The sequence below is a fragment of the Microtus ochrogaster genome, unplaced genomic scaffold, assembly GCF_000317375.1.
Source record: "Microtus ochrogaster isolate Prairie Vole_2 unplaced genomic scaffold, MicOch1.0 UNK23, whole genome shotgun sequence".
Taxonomy (NCBI): Eukaryota; Metazoa; Chordata; class Mammalia; order Rodentia; family Cricetidae; genus Microtus; species Microtus ochrogaster.
The window spans coordinates 2,844,680-2,867,987 of NW_004949121.1; the positions used below are offsets into that span (position 1 = coordinate 2,844,680).

Here is a 23,308-nt window from a genome sequence, read left to right on the forward strand (position 1 = left end):
CAAGAGTGTTTTGCCACAACCACATAGCTGCTCAGCAGAAATACAGTGACTTTCTTCTATCTTGTCTAAATTAGAAATTTGAACAAAAATAAGAAAAATAGAAAAACAAAATGGATTTTCAAGCAAAGAAGTACTCTACAAATGACAATACCAATTCTTACCAAATGGGCACTTTAAACACAATATAGAAATTTATTCAATAACTGACTAATAATTCTTTCTTAATAATTACTTTTCTTACTTATGTTATTGTAAATGAACAACATCAAAAATCTTGTCTAGCTTGATAATTTACCATAAAAGAGTACTAACCATTAAATTCCAAATCTTTAACTTTTTAACTAAATTGCAAATTCCTATAATGTGACTAATGTTTAAACATAACAGTTTATCTTAGGATTTACATTTCTCTAATCTCAGAGGAGTTCACTAACTTGAAAGATGCCAAGATGCCAAATGTCAGAAGTCTTTCCACTAGTCTGCTTCACTGTGGTCCAAGGCAGAAGCTTGAGCTTTTGGTGAACATTGAGTTACAGACAATAACAAAGAAATGTATATAAGCCATTACATACACGTGTGAAGCATGTGATTCATGTGTAGCAATGCTTTGAAACAATACAGAATTGTAACAAATTGTAATTTAAAATAGCCACAGCTTCAGTGTTTTCTTGTTCTTTGGTTATTTTTAAATTTACTATTATTATTATTTTACGTGAATACATGATGTGCACACTTGTGCTGGTGCAGGACCAGAGCACATATGTGGCAATCAGATGACACCTGTTTTAGTTATTTTTCTCCTGCTGTGAAGAGACACTATGACCACGACTACACTTAGAAAGGAAAACATTTAGTTGAGGTGACAGCTCACAGTTTCAGAGGATCCAGCCCATTATCATCAACGTGGGAAGTTAGGCAGCATTCAGGCAAACATGGTGCTGGAGGAGTAGCTGAGACTCCTACATCTTGCAGGCAACAGGAAGTCGACTGAGACACTGAGTCATATCCTGAGCACAGGAAACCTCAACACTGGTCCCCACAGTGACACACTTCCTCCAACAGGGCCATACTTACTTCAGCAAAGCCATATCTCCCACTAGAGCCAGTTCTTATGAGCTTATGGTGGCCAAATACATTTAAACTACCACAATACCTCGACGGAGTCAGCTCTCTCCTTCTACCTTCATACATGGGCTACAGGGATTGATCTTGGGTGGCTGGACTTGAGAAACAAATGCCTTTACCATCTCACTGGCTCTGACGTTTTACTGACTGAGAAAATGTATAATGGCTTTAGTAGGTGAACAACTTTTAAAAAGATCTCTGATTCCAGCAGGTTCCTATATTCCTTGGTTTATCTAGGAGAAACTGTGTGGGAGGGATTTTTTTCAACAGTAGCAACAATAGAGAATTTGTGTTTTTATTTGATGGTGAAGTTTGAGGTCAAAGAAAGCAAAAAATAGTGGACTTGAGGTAGATATTACACCTGTTATGGAATTGTGTCCCCCTGGGTCAGAGATGGATTTCTGCAACCTCCTGGATGTGTAACACTGAAATTGCTTGCCGCCTGACCAAAGCCAGTGGGGTGTCTTCTTGTTGGGGTTTAACACCATCAGTGTCACAGAGCATTTCTTTAACAGATTAATTAAAAATAATAGCCCAATGTTTTGTCCTAGTGACTCAAATGCTAAATTTAGTCTTTCATAAATCGTAAAGTGTTCATAGACTTAGACTACCTAGTGAAATGAAACATAACACATAAGTGTCACAAATGTCCCATATGTAAACCTTGGACTATACTGTTCACGCTTGCTTTTCCTTCACAGCCATTAAAAAGTATTTTCCTATGGATATAGGTCAATTTTTTTATTTTTTATTTTTTTTGATATTTCGAGACAGGGTTTCTCCGTAGTTTTTGGTTCCTGTCCTGGAACTAGCTCTTGTAGACCAGGCTGGCCTTGAACTCACAGAGAGTCCACCTGCCTCTGCCTCCCGAGTGCTGGGATTAAAGGCGTGCACCACCACCGCCCGGTGGATATAGGTCAATTTTTACCTCTAAAATTCAGACATTTCTTTTCTGTATCACAAATTACCTCTTAAAGGTTTCTTTATTTCTATTGTATCCTTACACATATTCTATGTAGATAAAGAAGAGTTAGACCAGAAGGCTTTAGTTTTATTGGTACATGGAAAATATTGTTCTTTATTTTTGACAATCTTTATTTATTTTTCCTATTTTCATAGTTGTTATTTTAGTATGGAAGGTTCCTGAGTATCATGATCTGTTTGTGAATGTAGAGATTTCAGTGCTCTTTTTGAAAACATGACTATTCTCATCAAACGTTCTTTAAACTCGTGTGCTCAGGAGTTTGGATGTCTATTTCTTGTCTATTCAGCTCTTTTGTAAAAATTTGACAACATCTTCTGAGATGGAACACTACTTGGTTGTCACTAAAAGACAATCTTTAGAAAGACGCGGATTTCAGCAAAGATTTTCTTATTTTATTGTCTAAATAAAAAAACAAAGTATTTTTCTTTTAAATCATTTGGCTCTGTACCCCTCTACAGTGACAGATTGCATTTTTAAATGTCAAATTTATCTTCACAGATGATGTTTTAGAAGTTACTATTTACACATCCACATTTAGCTTCATGGGATCATTGCCAGTGTGCACATTTCTACATGTATGCATATATATCCACATATATAAATTAGAAGACAGTAGAATTTACAAAGTTTGATATTTTAAATTAGGTTTTGTTTTCCTCTCTTAGCACCAACTGTTAAATAGCTTTCTTAAACACATCTCACATGAGCTGGTTTAATGCTAGCCCTCACCTTGTATCTAAGGTTATTTCACTTCATCATATCTGCCCTAAATGATCCTTTTCTTGTATCATCATTTTCAATTGTTGCATATGTGAGCATATTTCATGTACTGGTTAAAGGATAGATCATGAGTTTTCATCCCTATATGGAAAATATTTTCTATATTTTGACAGTCTTAGTTTTTACCATATTTTGACAGTTGACATTTTAATGTTCAACAGAATTGAGTATTATCATCTTTTGGTTCTTGGGATTGAGAGATGAATTTGAAAACAGTAAAGTACTCAGAGAAGGTGGAATAAGGGTGAGACAAGGATGGTGCTGTTCCTAAGGGATATGTGAGAGGGACTAAGCCAAATAACCCATTCAGAAACATGGGAGAGTATGTAGCCAGGCGTGAAATTGCACCACTGCTGAGGAAATAGTTTAATACACATGGCAAGGCTGGAGAATGGCGAAGAAAAATCACAGGGACCTGAATTCAGGGGAGGAGGCGAGGAAGTAACTTTCCTGAGGGTTACCTTCTGTCAGAGGAATACAGGAAGTCACTGGAAGGTAAGAAAGTGTCCATCCCTTTGGCCAAAGTATGATATTTCTTGTAGTTATTACATTTTAATGTAGTCATATAGGATGCCCTTGTCAACATCAAAAGATTAGTACACAAAGTACATAAATATTAGTATTTATGAAAGGGGAAAAGAGAACTAAGGGGCATAAAAACCTGAACCATCTTGGAAGTGAATATCCTAGCCATTATTCAGTTACAATGCTCACAGTGGTAGGACCCAAATATGGCTGCCACGACCGGGTGTGCATTTGAAGGACTCTCAGTCAGCATGTCATGGAGATATTTGCACATTCAGATTTATGTTTGCTTTGTTCACAAGGGCCAGGTAATGAAAACAGCCTAGATGTTCAACAACATATGAGTTAAAGAAGAAAACCTGGTGTGTGTGTGTGTGTGTGTGTGTGAGAGAGAGAGGGGGGGGGATTTATGAGAAAAACAGGAAGCATCTTACAGAAAGGTGACAGAAGAGGAGGACGATGGAGTAAGTGTGACATGGGCATGAGTGTAACAAGAGGGATTGTTTGGAGAGGAAAGGGGGACAAGCAAAGTTTGGAGCAGGAGGCACAGGTATGGAAAGTCGAGAGGGGATCGCATTAGACCACAGTGCGATGTGGCAGCGTATGAAACACTGAACTGACTGCCTTTCCTTTTAAGATAATTTAATGAGTCATTTAAATTGTTTTCAAAAGAAAAATTCAGTAAAAAATCTCAAATAACAATACTAAAAACTGAATAAATTAAGGTACCATAACTTGAGTAAAGCAGAGAAAGTAATACATGATGTTTTGAATTTTTGCAAAATTTATCAGGAAAGTCACCATTGCTACTGATAAAAAAAACCTCAAAAGAAGCCCAGGTAATTAAGCAGCTGTGTTTTTACCTTTGCTACATTAAAAGTGTTGCCTACACAGACTTCCTATTGAGCTCATGTTTCAAGTAGGATCATAAAAGATATGTGAAGTGCTTGTTGGTAGATTGTTCAGTCGCGTTTATAACCATTCATAAGTGTCCTATGATCAGTGAGGAATACAATGCCATTAAACCAACTAAACATCACAAAAGCCAAGGAGGAGCTACCTCATCTGTGTCCTATTTACTGGTCAACTGGGCAGAATTCAGGATCCTCTGAGAAGAGAGTCTCAACTGGGGGACTGTACAGATAGTGTGACTTATGGAAATGCCTGCAGGGTTTGTCAGGATTGTTTATTAATGTACAAGGACAGAGTCCACTGTGGTCAACTGCATAGCGTGGACAGGCAGTGTTTGGTCGTAGTCTCCATGGCAAAGCTAGCTATATATGGACCTGAAAGTGAACCAGCTCAGAGCATTCCTCCATAGTTTGTGCTTCCGTTCCTTTTGAGCTCCTCAGTGGTGAACTGTGACCTGGAAGTGGAAGACATATAAGCCCTTCCCACCCTCAAATCACTTTTGTTCACAATGTTTTATCACAGCAAGTGAAAGGGACCAGCACATCCTGGAACCCGTATTTTTTAAGCTCCTTGTAACTGGAAATTATGTATTGTAAATGTTTATGCAAAGTCTCCTGACACTCCGTTGACTTTCAAAATGCAAAACGTAAATCCCAGAGTTCTAATTTACTATCATCTGACTTTTATGCAGTATTGCGTGCCTTAACAAATATGTATGAAAATAGACTTAACATTAAGGCCTTGCTAAACAATTTTAGCATAAAAAAGATGTTCACAACGGAAAAAGTAGATATCCATATTTTATTCCAGAATCTTTAAGTACATTTGTAGGGAAAACAAAATATCTGTCTTTTATTTTTTACTGCTTCTTACACATTCATAGCCTTATGTCCTTGTTAGACAGAGTATGGAGAAAGGGGATATATCTCATGCATGTAGCAAAGGTATCCTCTAAAGGTATTGTGTTCAATTCTATCTTCTTTGCCTCACCAAGAGCCTTATTTCTGAGAAAAGCAAGAGGGAAACATGGTTCCCTTTCATGGAGAAGAGAAGATATGTTGTAAAATTTGAATAAAATAGCAGTTTGACATGACTTGGATCTCAATGTATACAAACTTTTCTACTGGCCTTCTGGGATTATTTTGCTTAACAAGATCAACAATACATTTATTAGAAAATTTCTAACTTCATCCATAACTTTTCTTCCAATAAATGTCTCCATCATAATTTTGGACTATTTATTAAAATTCATAAATCATTCTTTGCCTGTTGATGGAAACATCCATTTCTCTAATGGCTCTTCTTAAACTTAAGTGTTTGCTAAGGCAAATGTATCACTGGACTGTTGTAATTGGAGCCGGCGGGGCTTCGTCCCCAGCACCCCAGCCACCTGCTAGCTTATGCCCCGAAATAACAACACACTAATTGTATTTATTTAAACACTGCTTGGCCCTTTAGCTCTAGCCCTTACTGGCTAATTCTGATATCCCGATCTACCCATCTCTAATAATCTGTGAGCACCGGTCTTAGTGAGCACCAGTCTTACCGGGAAGATTCTAGCCTACGTCCATCCTGGGTCGGAGCTTCATCACGTGTGTCTGCCTGGGAGCAGGGAGCATGCCATCTGTGCTCCAGAGAGCAGAGCTGTCAGTCTGAGCTCACTTCCTCTTCCTCCCAGCATTCTGTTCTGTTTACTCCTCCCACCTATGTTTTAACCTATGAGCCCAAGCAGTTTCTTTATTACTTAACCAATGACGTTCCTCCATCACTGGACTCTGCATTTTATTATTAAAATAATGCTTTTATTTTAGAGCAGTTTAGAATTATAGAAAATAATTACAAATATAATATAAAACATTCTCACCCATCTTTTACTCTTTCTCCTTATTTATATATGTTAATATTGTACATTTCTTATACTGATTGATTCAATGCTGACATGTTATTATTGAGTAAATCCATACTTGATGCAGGCAGCTTTTATTTTTACCTAGTGTCTTTTTAATAATTGCCTATCACGGTTCATTACATTTGACTTAGCTAAAACTTCACTTAGCTTTCACAGGTATCTTAGACCTTTTGTCAGTGACCTTAACCACTTCATAGAGTTCCCTTGGCAAGAGAGTTCTCTGATTTATTTTTCTAGTGATTAGATTGAAGTCATAGGGTTCGGGGAGGGGTGACATTGTCAGCAAATTTTACTCCACTTGCTGTCCTTGCTCCCCTGGGGGAGGGGAGGGTATATGCTATCCACTTGGTCTTGCTCTCCTGTGCATCATTGTATAGTGTATCCTTTGGAAGGACGCTGCCAGGTACAGCATACAGTGATGTGAGAAGTTGCGTTCTGATCGGTAGTTGGAGAAAGATTTCCTACAAAAGTTGCTTATAATTCTGCATTAAGTATTTGTTCATTCTCTTCCCTTAACTGTCCAATCCTATCTGTATAGGCTTCAGGATATCCATCTCTTACTGTGAGTTATAATCTGAATCTAATCCATATTCTGCTAAAATTCCCCCCAGTTTTAGCCTGTTGTGGGAGGTCCTTCCGCTCCTCCAGCCTATAGCCACTGAGATATCAGCCCATTGGTGCGTGGTCTCTCTCCCTTTAAAAAAGCGGCCACTTTTCTCTCCTCTCTCTCTTCACTTCCTGCTCTGCTGGCGACTAGACTCCCTTCCTGGTTGTGCAGAGGGCTGTTGTCTGGGACGGTGATCTGTAAGTTTTTTCCCCTTTAAATAAATACCACCCTATTAATCATAATTCCAAACTGGTGTGGCATTGTTTGTGACTTACGACTACATTAGCCAACATCAGTTTTCTTTTGTTTGTTTGTTTGTTTTCTCTATCTTCTGATATTCAAAACGGTGATTTATTTGTGTCTTTCTTGTGCTTCTCAATACATCCTTACCTCTCAGTACTGTGAGTTATTTCAAGGTCATCTTAAGTTGTTCTTGCCTGCCTACCAATACAAATGAACCATATATGTATCTAAGGAGCCTTGTTTTCTTTTAATGTGAAATAATATTGGAAAATTTTAAAGAAGCAAGTGATATAAATAGACATGTCAACATGTCTAAAATTCACACATTGGCAAGAAAAAAGATACCAATGTTCTGTGCCATTTTACACCTGTACACTAAGTAGCAACCAGACGCCAGGAAGACTGTCAGCCCCTAGAGTTGGTGATACCAGAGCTAACACGGAATATAAAGCAGCTGAGAGTCCTTTTCATTGCTAAAGTCTTTGCTGTCATTCACGTGTTTAGTATGTGTGGTCGGGAGGGATGTAGATTGTACTCTCCTTCTACCATGCAGGATCTGGGATGAAAGTCAGGTCATCAGGTTTGATAGCAAGTGCCTGCACCTGGTGAACCACCTCCCAGGCCCCAGAAGCAGGAGTTCTTAATTTTTTCCCACAAGAATATTATTTCAAGCCGGGCAGTGGTGGCGCACGCCTTTAATTCCAGCACTTGGGAGGCAGAGGCAGGCAGATCTTTGTGAGTTCGAGACCAGCCTGGTGTACAAGAGCTAGTTCCAGGACAGGCTCCAAAACCACAGAGAAACCCTGTCTCGAAAAACCAAAACACACACACACACACACACACACACACACACACACACACAAAGGAATATTATTCCATAGTATTCTTGATAGACATTTAAGATAGACATAGTTTTACTGTACTGTACAACCCCGCCATTGTATTCATAGCTGTGTATAGAACCTATTTTGAAATTTATGCTGCACAAAAATCCAGACACAAATATCATAGATAATCATACAAATGCAATCACTAAAATTAGAAGTGGCAAAGATGTCTGTTAATGGGTACATCAGTCAGCAATTTGTTGAATGTTATAGAGATGATGAACATCTCTAAAATCTCATAAGTCAAAGTTTATTCTTTAACACTGTGATCTTCAGGCAAGCTTTATTTGTTAAAGAACAAATGAAGTATCACCACACATTTATAATATTATCAGCTCATAATTTCAACCGGCTTTTTATCCCAGGATCACCAACTTTATAAATGTGTTAATTTGAATGCATATAAATTATAACTCTGAGCTATGAGATTCTGGAAATTTTCATCATGTAGAGTATAACATCCAACAACACAGCATCATACGTAACAGTTTCACTGCAGGACCACTGACTGTGTTGATGTAGCTATAGCACCATCCTTCCCAAGAGCATTATATTCTATACAAATATAGGAGCTGGAGTCTTTAACATGTCAATATGCATTTGATGCACACACATGCCTTCTAATGGCTAACTCATTTCTATTTACTTAGGAATATTATATTTTATATGAATCTACAGCAAATTGCTGTATTTGTCTGTTTATATCACTTGCTTCTTTAATTTTTTTTCTATCTTGAGGTTTAATAATGGTTTGTACATTTATAATGATAGCCTAGATTTCATATATGCATTTTGCTAAAAAAATTCTCAGTCTTTAACTTGCCTTTTTATATTTAATGAGTTCTTCTTAGAGACAAAGTTGATAGTTTTAATAAATTCAAACTTAGCAACATGTTTTCTCTCAGATAGCATGACTTCAGTGTTACCAGCCAGATCTCAGAGCCACACAGGATGTCCTCGTTTCCCCCTGTTATCGTAGAGAAATTTAATAGTTTGGTTGGACATTTACTTCTATGATCCATTTTGAATTAAATTTTATTTTTAAAAAATGTAAGCTTTAAGCTTCATCTCCAGAGTCCTGTTTTATGTTTTTATGTGTGGTGATACAATCGGCTCAGACTATTTTGGGAAAAGAATCTGTATTGAATTTCATTTGCTCATTGGTCAAGCAAAGATGACTTGTCTTTTATGGATCCAGTATTATGTTCCACACTGTTTAATATGTCTATATTTTTCTGATACACTGGCTTTGTACTATAAATTTATAACTAGAAACTGTACATCTTGTGACTTTGTTATTGTTTGAATCTTAGCTAGTAATTTGGTCTTTCTGCGTAAATTTTATGAATACATTATCAGTATCTACACAACTAATTCCTAACCTGTATTTATATTGGAATTGCATTGACTCTGTGGTTCAAACTGGGAGAAATCTAACATATTAACAGCACCAAGTCTTCCTAATCAGGAAAAGTGCATTATTGTTGCTATTCTTTAGAGGGTTTGTTGGTTTGGTTTGGTTTTATGAATTTTACAGTTTCCATTTAAGTTCTAAAATATTTTGTTATATTGATCCCATGTATTTTGCTGCTGCTGAATTAGGTGTTTATTTATTCAATTTGTTCATCGGTGGCATATTCAGGTATATCGGAAAGCAACTGCCTTGTGTTCTGTAGTCATGTGCTTTGTATTCCTTCAACTCTATCATCCTTTTTCTCATTTTAATCATCTACATGCTAAATATGTTAGAATTCTCCTTCAGTTCTTTGTTCCTTTGTTTTTTTATTCTCGACTTGTTCCTTTTTATTGCATATATTTTTCATATTTTCAAATTAAAATATAATTACATCAATTCCTCATTTCCTCTTTTTCCTCCTCACCCCTTCCAAGTATTTTCTCCTCACATCCTTTCAAAGCATGGACTCTCTTTTTGCTGTTGTTACATATATGTGTAAGTGCATAAATGTGTAAACCCAGGAGGAGACCACATCCAATAGTTGAGAAGCAATGCTTGATTGATTTTTTAAATTCTTATTTTGTTTATTATTTTGTATGTATGAGAGAGAGAGAGAGAGAGAGAGAGAGAGAGAGAGAGAGAGATCCCTGGCATGTGGGGATGACAAAAAGGGAAGTCTGGAGAGTCAATTTTCTACTTCCACTGTGAATTCCTGTGGTTGAACTCAGAAAAAAAGGAAACTCTGGAAAGTCAATTTTCTTCTTTACTGTGGATTCCCATGGCTGAATTCAGACATCAGGCTTATCCATTTAGCAACTGAGCCTACCCAGAAACTAAATAAATAGTTCCTGATAACACATTAGGTAAACGATAAATAATCAAAAATCATAAAACTTAAATTGAAAAATCTCTTCAAATTCTTTGACAAGGGCCCTGTCCAATCAAATTTAAGGATAAGGAGCACACTCCACTGCACATAGATAGTGAAAATGGAACGTTTAGAAAAACCAGAACTCTACTTTATTGAAAAGTACACAAAATGATCAAATCTAAGGAGGGAAATAATTATTAAAATGAGGTGTAAGGAGCTACAGGCAACTGCGTTTCTCTGAGAGAATCAGAGCTCTGTTTTTTGTGTAAGGTGCATTAGACTGGATCCAAGTGAGGGGAGGCAAGGCTGTCAGGCTGGATTGGAGAGGTGTACCACATGCACGGTATTTAATACAAAGAGCATCTCTGTCACACGGTGCCATTTGAATGGATTGCAGCCTAAACGGTGCCCCTGGAGTTGAGCAGTGCCACGCATAAGGGCAGATGACTTTAGAGTTATGATGGTTTTGTTTGCACATCATCAGTGATCGTCTTTTTTCTTTGAATGGTCTTCTGAGGCCTACCATCCCGTGCATTAGATGTCTGTTGTAAAAGTTTACATTGTTTCAGCATTCTCTTGGGGCATCCTTTTCATACTGTCTTATGAGAGCAGCTATCCTTGCCTATTGCCCCTCTTTATTCTTAGCCTGGACATCTTCCATTTCTGTATCATAATTCTTAGAACAGGCTCCAGTTTAGAGAAAGTATTCAGTAAATGTTTTGTGAATTAAAAGTAAATTATTCTCCGTAAGATACACCAATTGCCTTGTCTTTTTTCTTAATTTTAATTTGTTATAAATTTAATCCACCGAGAATGCACTATTCTCCTATTTATTAAATTAAATATCTGCTTGAGTGCCATATTAAAAATTAAGCTTAGTTAAATCCCAATTTCCTGTGGTTGTTGTATAAGTTGCTCCTTGCCACATCTCATATTAACTTGGTTCAATGGCTAAATCGTAATTACCATGAATGCTTAATGATCACTTTCCCATCCTGATACATCAGTAACAATGCTTACAATTTAAAGTGCTTGGAGGTTAATTATAAATGTTGAGACTTTGCCTCCCCTCTGACTGGCAGTCCATTCTTATCCATAAGGACGTGACATGTGCTCCAGAACTGCGCAGTAGGAAGGAGAGCCTGCAGAGGCTCAACAATCAATCTCTCCTGCCTGTCCGTGTGCTCCGTTCACCTCTGGTATTTCCAGAATTTCAACTTTAACATCAATGGTGAAGAAAATTGTTTGAACTGTGATTCCACATCTGATGTGAATGTCTAAGTGCAGCCAGCGTTCTCAGTCATACTGGGCTTCTCTCTCACCATGTGCCATCTTCATTAATATAGTAAAACCTTCTCAAAGCTGCAGCATGCCGGGCCTCTGTCACTCCACAGATTTACCATTCATTTTAAGTATCCCTGTGACATGGTCAAAGTTAACTTATAAGCCTTTGGTCAGCTGTCATGTGTCACATTGCCTCCTCTGTTTGCTCATGACTGTGCAGGACCAGAGAAAATTAAATGGTTGTTAAAACTTTTAATTTCCATGTGTTAATGAACATGCATATAAAATATGTACATCTGCTTCTTGAATGATTTATTCTAATAATTCTAAAAATTCTAAAACTATATGGTCACCAATACCTAAAGCAGAAAATGAGAATATAGTTGATCTTTTACAGTATTATGTGTTTTGACAAGTATAGCCAACATGTTAATAGCCTTTGTCGTGCCTGTCAATAGCAGCTCAGAAAATAAAATTTTTATAAACCAATTTCAGATAAGGCCTATAAATTCAGCAGAAATGGGTGACTACTTTAAAAAAGGAAGCTTATAAGTCTCCCAAATCAGAGACTGGAAGGATCTGACTTTAAAATTCTCTAGAATAGATTTTGGGCAAAACCCAACTCAAATAAAAGATGGATGTAGTCTTCTTGTGAACTATTATTTGCCTTCTTCTTTCTCTATCTACAGTAGGCTAGAGGTTCAATAAATATTTGACAATAAGTGTGGACTGAATAAAAGGATATAGCCACAACTATGATTGAAAACACAACTTTATTCCATCTCAGAATCTTTGGAGGAAATAAAAAAAATCAGATGTCTTTACAAACACACTCCTGAATAGAGACAAATGATATCATAACTTTGTGGGCCACTTTATTATACTTTTTATTAGGTATGAATCCTACACTTTCTCATAAGTACTAAAGTGATATTAAATCATGACTGAGTTCTAATTTTAAAATGAAAAGCATAAAAATATTTGAAAGTTAGAAAATTGATGTTTTTTAAAGAGCAACTAGCAAATAAAAGTGGAATGTTTGTTTTTGTTGGTTAAATTGTTCATAGATATTATTTCACTCTATTTTTTTTAATAAATATACTCATTTCATTGCACCTAACATACTTCAAGACCTGCAATAAAAACTGATGGGTAACTAGGGCAGAGTGTGCTGAAAATGTGGAAATGCTTACTTTCTTCAGAATGCAACTTAGTTGGATGTGCATAGTTCTTATTAAATAGATCAGGGCTTCTTTTTTTTTTTCAGGGTTTCTTTAAATATCTCAGGCAATGTGTTGAAAGAGGAAGAACCAATAATCTGTTGCTTGACAAACCATCTTCTTTTCTTCAGCTTTCCCTTCTTGTAACACAGATGACTCACTCATATTAGACCAAAGGATCTGTTAAGAAATCTATTTCCAGGCTGGAGAGATGGCTCAGTGGTTAGGAGCACTGACTGCTCTTCCAGAAGACCCTGGTCCAATTCCTAGCACACACATGGTAGCTCACAATGTCTGTAATCCCTATTCCAAGGGATCCAACACCCTCACACAAACATACATGCAGGCAAAACACCGACGTACATATAATATCAATAAATAAACTATTTTTAGAAACACAACTATTTCATTGCTTACCTTCAATTCAATTTTATGAAAGTTTTGATCATTTTCTTGTTTGCATTGTTTGTATCCATTTGACTTGAGCATTTTGTCACAAGAATAATAACTCATCCATCCACAAGTAACCTTTCTTTGCGTTACTTTCTTAGAGCTCTGAACTGTGCTGTTTTGAATCCTGAAATGTTATAAACCACCAGATTGCTAATTGCTTTGGATGCTGTGAAAAATAATTACTCTACATTATTTTTGATATTTAATTGACAGTGTAATGCGTTTAACTAAAGACCTGCAATAAACTATTTCTAATTACTGAGGGTGGTGGAGTGGAAAAGTAGGCTGTAAAACTTTACAAGGGAAACAATGTTTCTCCATTATCTTCAAAGTCCTTGTTGATATGACATTCAAAGACACAAAATTCCATTAAATGGAAAGCTCTGGGAATCTTGGAGGGCTTTGGGGCATTTCTATTCATGATGAAATAAAGCTTTGTTTTGAATTGCTGTTTTTAATAGGTTGAGCTTTCATGGATATCAGTGCTAAATTTACCATATTTTTACTAAGTTTGCCTTCTGTTATCAAACCTTTAAAAGAAAGATAACAGAGACACTAAGATGATTAGTCTATCACTGGTCTTTTGTTTTAAGTATTTTGCTTTTTTAAGATGTTCAGTTAAAACCTATGCAAATTTTGTCATTGGCATACACCATACAGATCACAATGGTGCTTTAGTTAATGATGAAATGTATATACAAAGGTGATTCTATAAGATGACAAAGGAGACAAAGTGATCTATGTTGCCCAGTGGGAATATAAATGTCATAATAACAAATGTTGCACATTCCTCCTATACATACATATATATATATATATGTATGTATGTATGTTAATGCTACCATCAACAAATCCATTATGCTGCCAATCATATAAACAAACAACACATACGATTATGCAAGGTTTGTAATACAGAATAAGTGACTGTTAGTGGCTATTACATTTACAAGTCTATATGTATCCTTATTTTGATACATATAAATACATTATATATATATATTAAATTTGCTAGAAACAATACATATGGAGAGAGAGTTACTATATGTTGACATTTCCTAAGAAATGGTATGCTATGTTATGATCTGATATGTCTCTTGTTCATGTGTGTTTTGATTCTGCCAAGAGCTCATACCCAGTGACTATCAACAGCATTACAATAATAAAGCTGTCTCCTGACTCAGTTCCCAGAAAGCACCCCTGTTGTCAAATCTCACATAGCTGATGTAATTATCTTGAGGGTCTAGTCCTGTTTTCAGCTTCCACAGGTTAAGAATGTTATCATCCAACACCAGATACTTACTCCTAGGACCTGGTGTAGGAAACTCTTTTGTTTAGAAGGATGTACATGATGTGCACCTTGAAAAGATGCACAGTTGACATTGCATTGGCTCTGGGGTAATATTACTAATAATTAATAACCCTTATTTTCCCTTCATTGTTTTTAGTTAAAATAATACCTCGCCATCTGCATTTTATTAAATTGTGGGATTATAACATTTCAGTTATGTGTATTTTCCAGAGCATCACTATGAGAAGCGATGTGTTTCAGGGAATGTAAATTATTTTCAGAATTTCAGGAAGTGAGAAGGGAAAGGAGGAAGGAGAAAATGCTGGGCTGGTGTGAAGCGATAGCCCGGAACCCTCACAGAATCCCAAACTCCACGCGGACACCAGAGGTCGCAGGGGATGCGGCAGATGCTTCTCAAACCTCGGCGCTGGTGAGTGGAAAGTTATTTTACTTCAAAATAGCTCGCACATAGATAGGATGCTAAGATGTTGGTGAAGTGTGGGCCTGTACATGAGCATTCTTCTTTGCAATAGCGTTTGCTTTTCCAGTATGTGCTTCTAACGGATTCACTCTAATTCATAAAAAATGTCACCGTATCGCTATAAATAAAAAATCTCGTATGTTAAATTTAATAAAATTAAACAGCTATCTATTTTTGTATGTGTGTGGTCTTGTGGAATCACTGTAGTTATTGAAGTGACCCAAGAGAGATAGTGGCTGGGTTTAACACTACGAGATGGAATCACCGGAGGAAAAACATGTGCAGTAAATATGTTTAAAAAATGTGAGCAAAGAATTAAACCAGAGTTGTTGTCTGCATGTTTTTAAATATCTGATTAAAAATAATCATTTTCTGTAAAAACAAGTTAAAGACTGAATCAGTAAGCCTGCCTTTAAGCTTTGTTTTTCACTGTAAGTCTAAATATTTGCTCTTAGCTAACCAACATTTCTCAGTAATTTTAAAAGATAATCCATTGACAAAAGGAGTTTAAAATATCCTCTCTTTTTTTTTTTGGACTTTGGCTATAGCACTATTCATTTTAATTTAAAGAAGGAAAATTCCATTTGGTATCTTTTAAATCATGAGTTGCATAGACCTTATTGATTGGCTTATCATTTTGTAAGACTGGAAGTATCTTTATTGACCTACCTGTTAGTTGATGAACATAGAATTAAATACAACTGAAAATTTTTAGATGTGTTCTTTTTGTTTGGGAATTATTTGAATTTTCAAATTATTTTACCAGTGTTGTCTGTTTGAGGTGCTGTAACAGAATGTCTAGGACTTGTGATGTATCAGCAGCAGAAACTCAAAGTTCTCAAAGGTTTGACGACAAAAATACTGTCATATTCATATATGTCTGCAATGGACACTTAGAACTCTGGGAAATCAGTCTTGTGAAGTTATAGCAGTATCTCTGATTTGACTCTCATATTTTATCCTTTTTCTTTCTTAATTATTTTTTATCCTTGTAGAATTTCACATGATGTATTTGAGACAAATTTATATGACAAATGCATATAGTATTTCTATACAAAGCTGGATTTAGTCATGTGTTGAATGGATAAAAGTCTAAACAATAAAATATATTTTCTGTGTTTTGTTAAAGTGGCTTTGAGTATTTAACCTCTCTTTCACAGACTAATAAGTCAAACCCATAGAGATTCTTGAGCTTTCTCTTTACATAAGCAGTAGTCTACCATTGGCTTCATTTCCTAGATAGGCATAGTGGCTCAGACTTGTTAATGGACTTCCGCAACTGGTAAAGGATTGCAGAAGCCCAGCTCTCTCAGGAAAGGCTTTTCTACTAAACTACCATTTCACTTTTTAGATGTAATTTGCTTCCCAGTCAAATAATTTTAGTAAGAAGAAAAAGATGCCCAACTACCAATATAATCAAACCCAGGAATTAAATATATATTCTGTCAGGCAATAGCCTCTAAATGTCATAACATTATAATCAAATCCATTTCAGATATATAAAAATTAAACCATTTTCCTTCTGTCAGAGCATGACATATCTTGGGTTGTTGATCACACCTGTCTTTGGACGCTCCTTTATGAGCATCCAAAAGGAGATGCACACAGTCTCCTTAGACATCAGAAGAAAGAGGTACATGTTAGACACTAGAGAGTATCTTTGAAGGAATGGACATTTTTCCATTGGCCAAATCGTGATGTCAGGCCTCAATTAAACTGTGACAAAAGGTGGTAAATGCATGTCTGTGTGTGACTAGCTAAAAGAAATGAAGTTAGTGAGCACTCAGTGCATCACTCAGAGCCCTCTCTCCGGTTAAGAAGTATCCACGCTGTGTTCCACTCTGTCACAGAAGGGGAAGGCTACTCTCTAGGCTAGTAGCTCAGAACTCTTCCCATTTTAGTATTCATATCAAGTTCAGGACCTTTGATTAGTCATTGCTGAATGAGCACAATTTGGACCATGACCAAGTTATTCGCATTTTCCAGCTCACTCCAATTTATGTCCAAATTATGTAAGACTAGAATGCACTTCCCATTTCAAATAGATCATGGGGTCAAGAGTCATTTCAAATAGTTTAAGGCTCATATTTCTGGAATCAGGCCATTTTTTCCTATTACTGTTCCCTGAATTCTTATTAGAGTTTTGATCTGTTTGCTTCCCAGTAGTCTCGATGCCTAGAAAAGTTCCTTCTTAGATGTCCTTCTTCCTCTTCTTCCATTTTTCTTTTTATTGGAAAGTAGATGAAAGGATTAACCCTTAACACAACCATTGTCCAGAAATGCTTTATTTTGCTAGGAAGTTTTACTGGGTGCTAGGCTGTCAATCATTTCCTATTGCTTCGACTCGCTGTATTTGAGATCTTTCCTGTGCCTTTATTGTTTACATTACTCAGTGTTGTGCTGTTTAATTCAATGTGATGCCCTACAACATGAGATTTGGAAGAAGACACTTACTTTCTTTATTAAACTCTGGAGTCTTCTGAATTCTTTCCATTCCTATGCACATCTACATCATACTACCCAGTTAATTTCTGAGCTGATAGGTCTTTTGTAACAACTTTTGTAGAGTCAGTAATAATTACTCTATATCATAAGGTTTACTTTCCAATTATTACAAATTAGGCATCATAGATACATTCCTAGCTGTGTTGGATAGTTCTTGTCAACTTGACACAAGTTGACATCATCTGAGAGAAGAGGGAACCTTGATTAAGCAAATGCCTCCAGAAGATCTGGCTGTAGGCAAGCCTAGAGGGCATTTTCTTAGTGACTGATAGAAGAGGGCCCAGACCACTGTGGATGATGCCAACTCTGGGCTGGTGGTCCCATGCTGTATAAGAAAACAGGTGGATGCAGACCAAAAGCTGTAGGATCTCCACAACACAGGGCAACAAAAGGACACACAAGTAAAGTCCCAGTGAGGACCCAGCATTGAGAGTGTTTAGAAACTAGAGGCCTCAAACCAGACCAATGACTCTTTGTTGGGAATACTCGCAAGTAACGATTATAAACGACGAGTCTACAGTGTGACTGATCATCTCACACTGCAACTTCCAGGATGAGACTTTCAATTTTTTCCCTTTTTAAATTTTTTTCATTTTTTTTCTCTTAAATTTCTAATTATATGGGTGGCAGGTGCAGGGGCAGAGGGTGGACATGAAGGCACGGGAAATGAATGAGATCAAGATACATGATATAAGAGACAAATAGAATAAATTAAAAATCAAAAGAAAAAAAGACAGGCTGAATAAGCCAGGAGGAGCAAGGCAGTAAACAGCACCCCTCCATTGCCTCTGCATCAACTCCAGCTGCAGGAACCTGCCCTGTTTGAGTTCCTGTCCTGACTTCCTTTGTTGATGACCAATAACATGAAAGTATAAGTCAAATAAACCCTTTCCTACCCAACATGCTGTTTTGTCATGGTGTTTCATCACAGCAACAGAACAATGAGTAAAATGCCAGCTCAAAAAGAAATCTTGCTGAAAACACCATACAATTAATTAAGAGTCTTTACCTTTGAGATCTTTGTCTCTGTCATCTATTGCCCAGTCATTATGGAAATCATTTAACCCTTGGTATGTGTTATGTATCATAATTTGGTTACCAATACATCTGCAGTCTAGTTAGAAGAAAATAACCCCAACAGCAATTATACTTGAAAAAGAATACAAAAAGTTATTGAGTCTGATGTTACAATACTGTAAATTTCAGGCATATAGAAACTTGGCAACTACAAGAACTAGAATCTACTTAAATAGAAGATGAAGAAAGAGGGAGACTACGTGGGACCAACAAGTCTGGAGGACACAACCTCAGTTCTGTCTTTCCAAACCCCTGTAGCATGGGAGATAGGGCTCCTTCAAGTTCAGAGAAGGGTCTTAAGGATCTGGTACCAAGGTAATGGAAGGAGATGCACTTCTCTGTCCTTATATATTAAGACAGAGGTATGATGGTCCAATAATGACAGTTCAGGCAATGTGAGAAAACTTAGCAACTGGACACCATTTCACTTGCTGATTTCAGCAGCCATCAGTGACACCAAGAGAAACAGGATAGACACAAAGGAACGAGTTATTTCTCACCTTGATATACAGACCACATTAGCACCAGAAATAGAGAACCTTCCAGTAATATCAGTGACAACGACAACAGCAATTTGAAGTCTTCCTGTCCTAGAATCTTGAGGTGAACTGTAGAATAGATTTAGAACTGAGAGATACTAGTTTAGGAATGCACATAGAGAGCTGAGGGTGGGAGCTTTATTAAACTCTGACATTGCAAAGCCTTATCTCCATAAATGATTGCTTTTACTCATGACTCAGTCTGTTATAGGTCATTTGACTCAGTACCAACAGCAACAACACACTGGTCTTTCATATCCCTTCCATGCTATGCTGTCACTCTGTTGAAAATAGAGCTTTGCCTTTCTCAGAGAAGGGACACAGCATGTGTGGTTGGTGGTGAAGATGTGTGGGTATAAAGATGATGCAGATTGTGTCTACCCCTGACTTCTTTGGTTAGAAATCATTGGCTTGCACAATACATTTGAGGAACGATTATTTGCAGACATAGCATTCAACTAGGGAAGGCCAAGTGTATCAGTGTATATCATAGATACGTTTCTTCCTTTGGTGGTGCTGCTTTTGATCTTTCTATTTTGTATAACCAAGGTTTTGTTATTAGTTTTCTGCTATCAGAGTATTTTAAGCTTCTTGGTGAAAATTATCCCTTACATAGAATGATGGTGATAATTGTTGGTTGTTATACGGCAGGAAATTTTCTAAACATTTTATACATATTCCTGTATCTAATATTTACAAAAAGTTGATGAGGTAGGGATAATCAATATTGTTATCTACGGATAGAGAAACTGAAACACAGAAATTTATGAACCTATCCAAGTTGATCTTTGTAATAAGTGGAGTTGAATTCCCAACTACGCTTGTATTCTAAATATAGAAAGCCATTCCATCATGTTTCCTTCAACTTGTAAGAAGGACGTAGTCATTATTTAAATTATAAATATTTGGCTTCAGAAGAAGACTACAGTGTCTCCTTGAGAGACTATTGGCAGTTAGAGCTTGCTGGGGGAGGGCAGTCACTTCCCTCAGTTGTGTAGCAAAGGGCAAGTCAACCCTTGCTTCAAAATAATGCAGCCCACTCACACTCATGCTGGAGCGTAACGTTCCAATTAAACGCAAAGACCACACCCAAGGAGAGAGAAGACACGAAAATGGAAGGAGAACATGGTGAAGAGAAGGAAGGGATGAGAGAGGGGAATAGGGATTGAAAAACCTTAAAATTCACTAGAGAATTGTATGAAACAGTCAACTACTAGAAAGAAGAGCGCAAATGAGAAAATAAGTCACTATGGTGTGGCATGAGATTAGCAAGGTGTTTCTTTTATTGATACGTGTGTCTATTAGACGAGTCCACGCTCTGTGTTGACAGACCTGTGAATATGGAGATTTTTGTAGCCACTTTCACCACTGAATTTTTAGCAACTGACATGACTGAAAAGGACAGGTTGTTCTCTTTTGATCTACAAAACATTCCCATAACCTGCTTTTCAAATTCAGAGTATTAATTGAGCTTAAAATTTTTCAAAATGAATAAGAACCTTGTAGGAGTTGGGAGATTGTGCTTATAAAAAAATACTCTCTCAAATTCACCATAATGCAAAGGAAAAGGTTCATTTTGTACAACAAACAGCAAGGAAATGCTTTTAAATTTATTGTGACACAGTTTCACTTGCTAAAATCAAAGATGTCTTATACCAACTGCACCCTTAAGCAATTTAGTGAATCGAGTCAGAATTCTGATATTAAATTTAAAAATGAGAGTGAAGATCAAAAGAATCAGGAATAAGAAGGTGGCTACTTTTATGAGGACTGCAGTTGGAAAAAAAATCTATAGAAGTTAATGCAGGAAGATTAAAAACTGTCACTCCAGATGGTCAGCAATGGCTCCAGAGAAAATGACTGACTGACTCTACTGTAATCAATGATTATTCTTTGAGCTTATAACTAGACTTCCATTAGAAGAAGAAGAAAGTGTCAGTCTATGATAGAGGTGCCTGGCTGCTTCGAAACTTCTTTTCATCATTTCAGATCACATTTTCTCGTCTACTGTAGAGAGATGGGTCCTGGCTTACAGGGGTGCTGTTGCTCTATAAACCAATTATAAATTTAAAATGTTACAACATAATATGTTTAAAAACCTTAGTAGGTGACCACCATAGTTTAGCAGTATGGTGCACTGTTGAGTGACCTCTGCTTAGCTGACTGGAATACTGAGCTTCTCTACTAGTGTTTAGCATCAAAAGGAGTTGCTGACCTGTGTGACATGAACTTGGAAGATACTGAAATGTAAAATTATTGGGATGGTTTCTGTTAGTACTTATTATTGCCACACCATCATAGACTGAAATAATTTTCAATCAACCCAATCAGTCCATTATAAGCAGTTCAGGGTGAGATACACACTGTTCCAGAAAAGAATAAACAGGAAAGACTAGAAGGATGCTCTCAAGAATAACCAGGAGTAGTGACTTTTATGTGCCATGGCAGTCCGCAGGTGTCTGAGGTAGGAGGATTGAAAGTTTAGAGCACATATTGAGATTCAGTCGCAAAAAGAGGAGAGAGATTCAATCATGACATTTTAAAGACAATTCAATTAAAACAATATTATGTATTGTTTCTTAAGTTTATAATTTTCAAAGTGATTTTCACACTGCTGTAGGCAAATTAGACTATCTAAACAGGTAACAAAATAGAAATATTGTTAGGTATTTAGATTTATACGATTCTTTCTCTAAATCACAAAGACCCAGGCTTTATGATGTGTATGTTCTATTGGGAACTCACCAAGGCCAGCTGGCCTGGGTCTGAAAAAGCCTGGGATAAAACTGGACTTGCTGAACATAGCGGACAATGAGGACTACTGAGAACTCAAGAACAATGGCAATGGGTTTTTGATCCTACCGCACGTACTGGCTTTGTGGGAACCTAGGCAGGTTGGATGCTCACCTTACTAGACCTGGATGGAGGTGGGTGGTCCTTGGACTTCCCACAGGGCAGGGAACCCTGATTGTTCTTTGGGCTGACAAAGGAGGGGGACTTGATTGGGGGGAGGGGGAGGGAAATGGGAGGCAGTGGCAGGGAAGAGACAGAAATCTTTAATAAATAAATAAAAAAAGAAGCATACCTATGTCCATTATAGGAAGTTTTGGTGTCCGTGTTTGCAAATACAAAAAAAAAAAAACCTCATAAAATTCCACAAACTAGCATCAATATTCAGTTTAAAAGGAATTGACTAATGTTGTTTTGTCTACTTTTTAAAATGCAAGAATGGGCTGGAGAGATACTTGGTGCTTCAGAGTTCCTGCTTCTTCCAGAGAACCCGAGTTCTGCTCCTATAATCACATCAGGACAACTGCCTATAATTTAATCTCCGTGGAATGGAATACGACTTTCTGGACTTTGTGGCTATTATGTGTTACACATAGTAACACATGTGCATGCATGCACATGCATTCATACACAGAAACAATTAAAATTAAATAGTTATTTAAAATACAAATTTTTCTATTTTCTACAAATAAGGCTTAGCATACTGATAATGCATGTTTTAAAATGAAATTCTTAGTTACTAAACCTAATATGCTCTTTTACAGCATAATAATTATTTCTTAATAAAATAAGCAGTCAAAAAAGATCCAAGTTTAATTTTGTCATAGCCTTTTATTTTTAAAATTAAAAAGACATTTAGAAATTAAGGTCTTATATGTAAAAAAACTGATGATCAATTAGGAATAAAAGTTAAATACTTTTAAATTAACTTATTATTGAAATGTGTACATGGATTTTATGCTTTTTAAAAGATTTGTTCTCCTTTGATTGAATGTATATGTGAGAATGTGCCTGAGTGGAGATGACCAGAGGCCAGAGGAGAATAAATGATGTAGGTGGCATTGATTCTGATTGTGAACTCCCCAAATGGGTGCTAGGAACAGGCCTTGGGTTCACTATAAGAGTGTCAGGTGCTTTTACCTATTGAGACATCTCTCCAGTCTCAGATCTTAATTCTTGATTTTTTAAATTAAGAAAGAATTCTACTGTCTAATGCTTTTATTTTCCTTGTTGGCTATCAGTTATTATTTTTCTTTTGTTGAAAATAGATTCTTTTCTCATAAAATATATCCTGATTATAGTTTTCCCTCCTTCTACTCCTCCCCCTTCTCTCCCCCTTCTCTCCCCCTTCTCTCCCCCTTCTCTCCCCCT

At 36.7% G+C, this 23,308-nt stretch overlaps 1 protein-coding gene across 4 annotated transcripts in view; it reads left to right on the forward strand.

The window, feature by feature from the left end:
* Positions 1-23,308, forward strand: part of March1 (membrane associated ring-CH-type finger 1) — an 817,915-nt gene that overhangs the window by 462,443 nt on the left and 332,164 nt on the right. For 2 of the 4 annotated variants that reach the window (XM_013354007.2, XM_013354006.2), the window contains exon 1: positions 14,831-14,975. The exons of the other annotated variants lie outside the window; for them this stretch is intronic. In XM_013354007.2, the coding sequence (XP_013209461.2) occupies positions 14,865-14,975 (111 nt within the window). In that variant the 5' untranslated portion in view covers positions 14,831-14,864. Of the gene's footprint in view, positions 1-14,830; positions 14,976-23,308 lie in introns of those variants that run through there. 4 annotated transcript variants of the gene reach the window in all.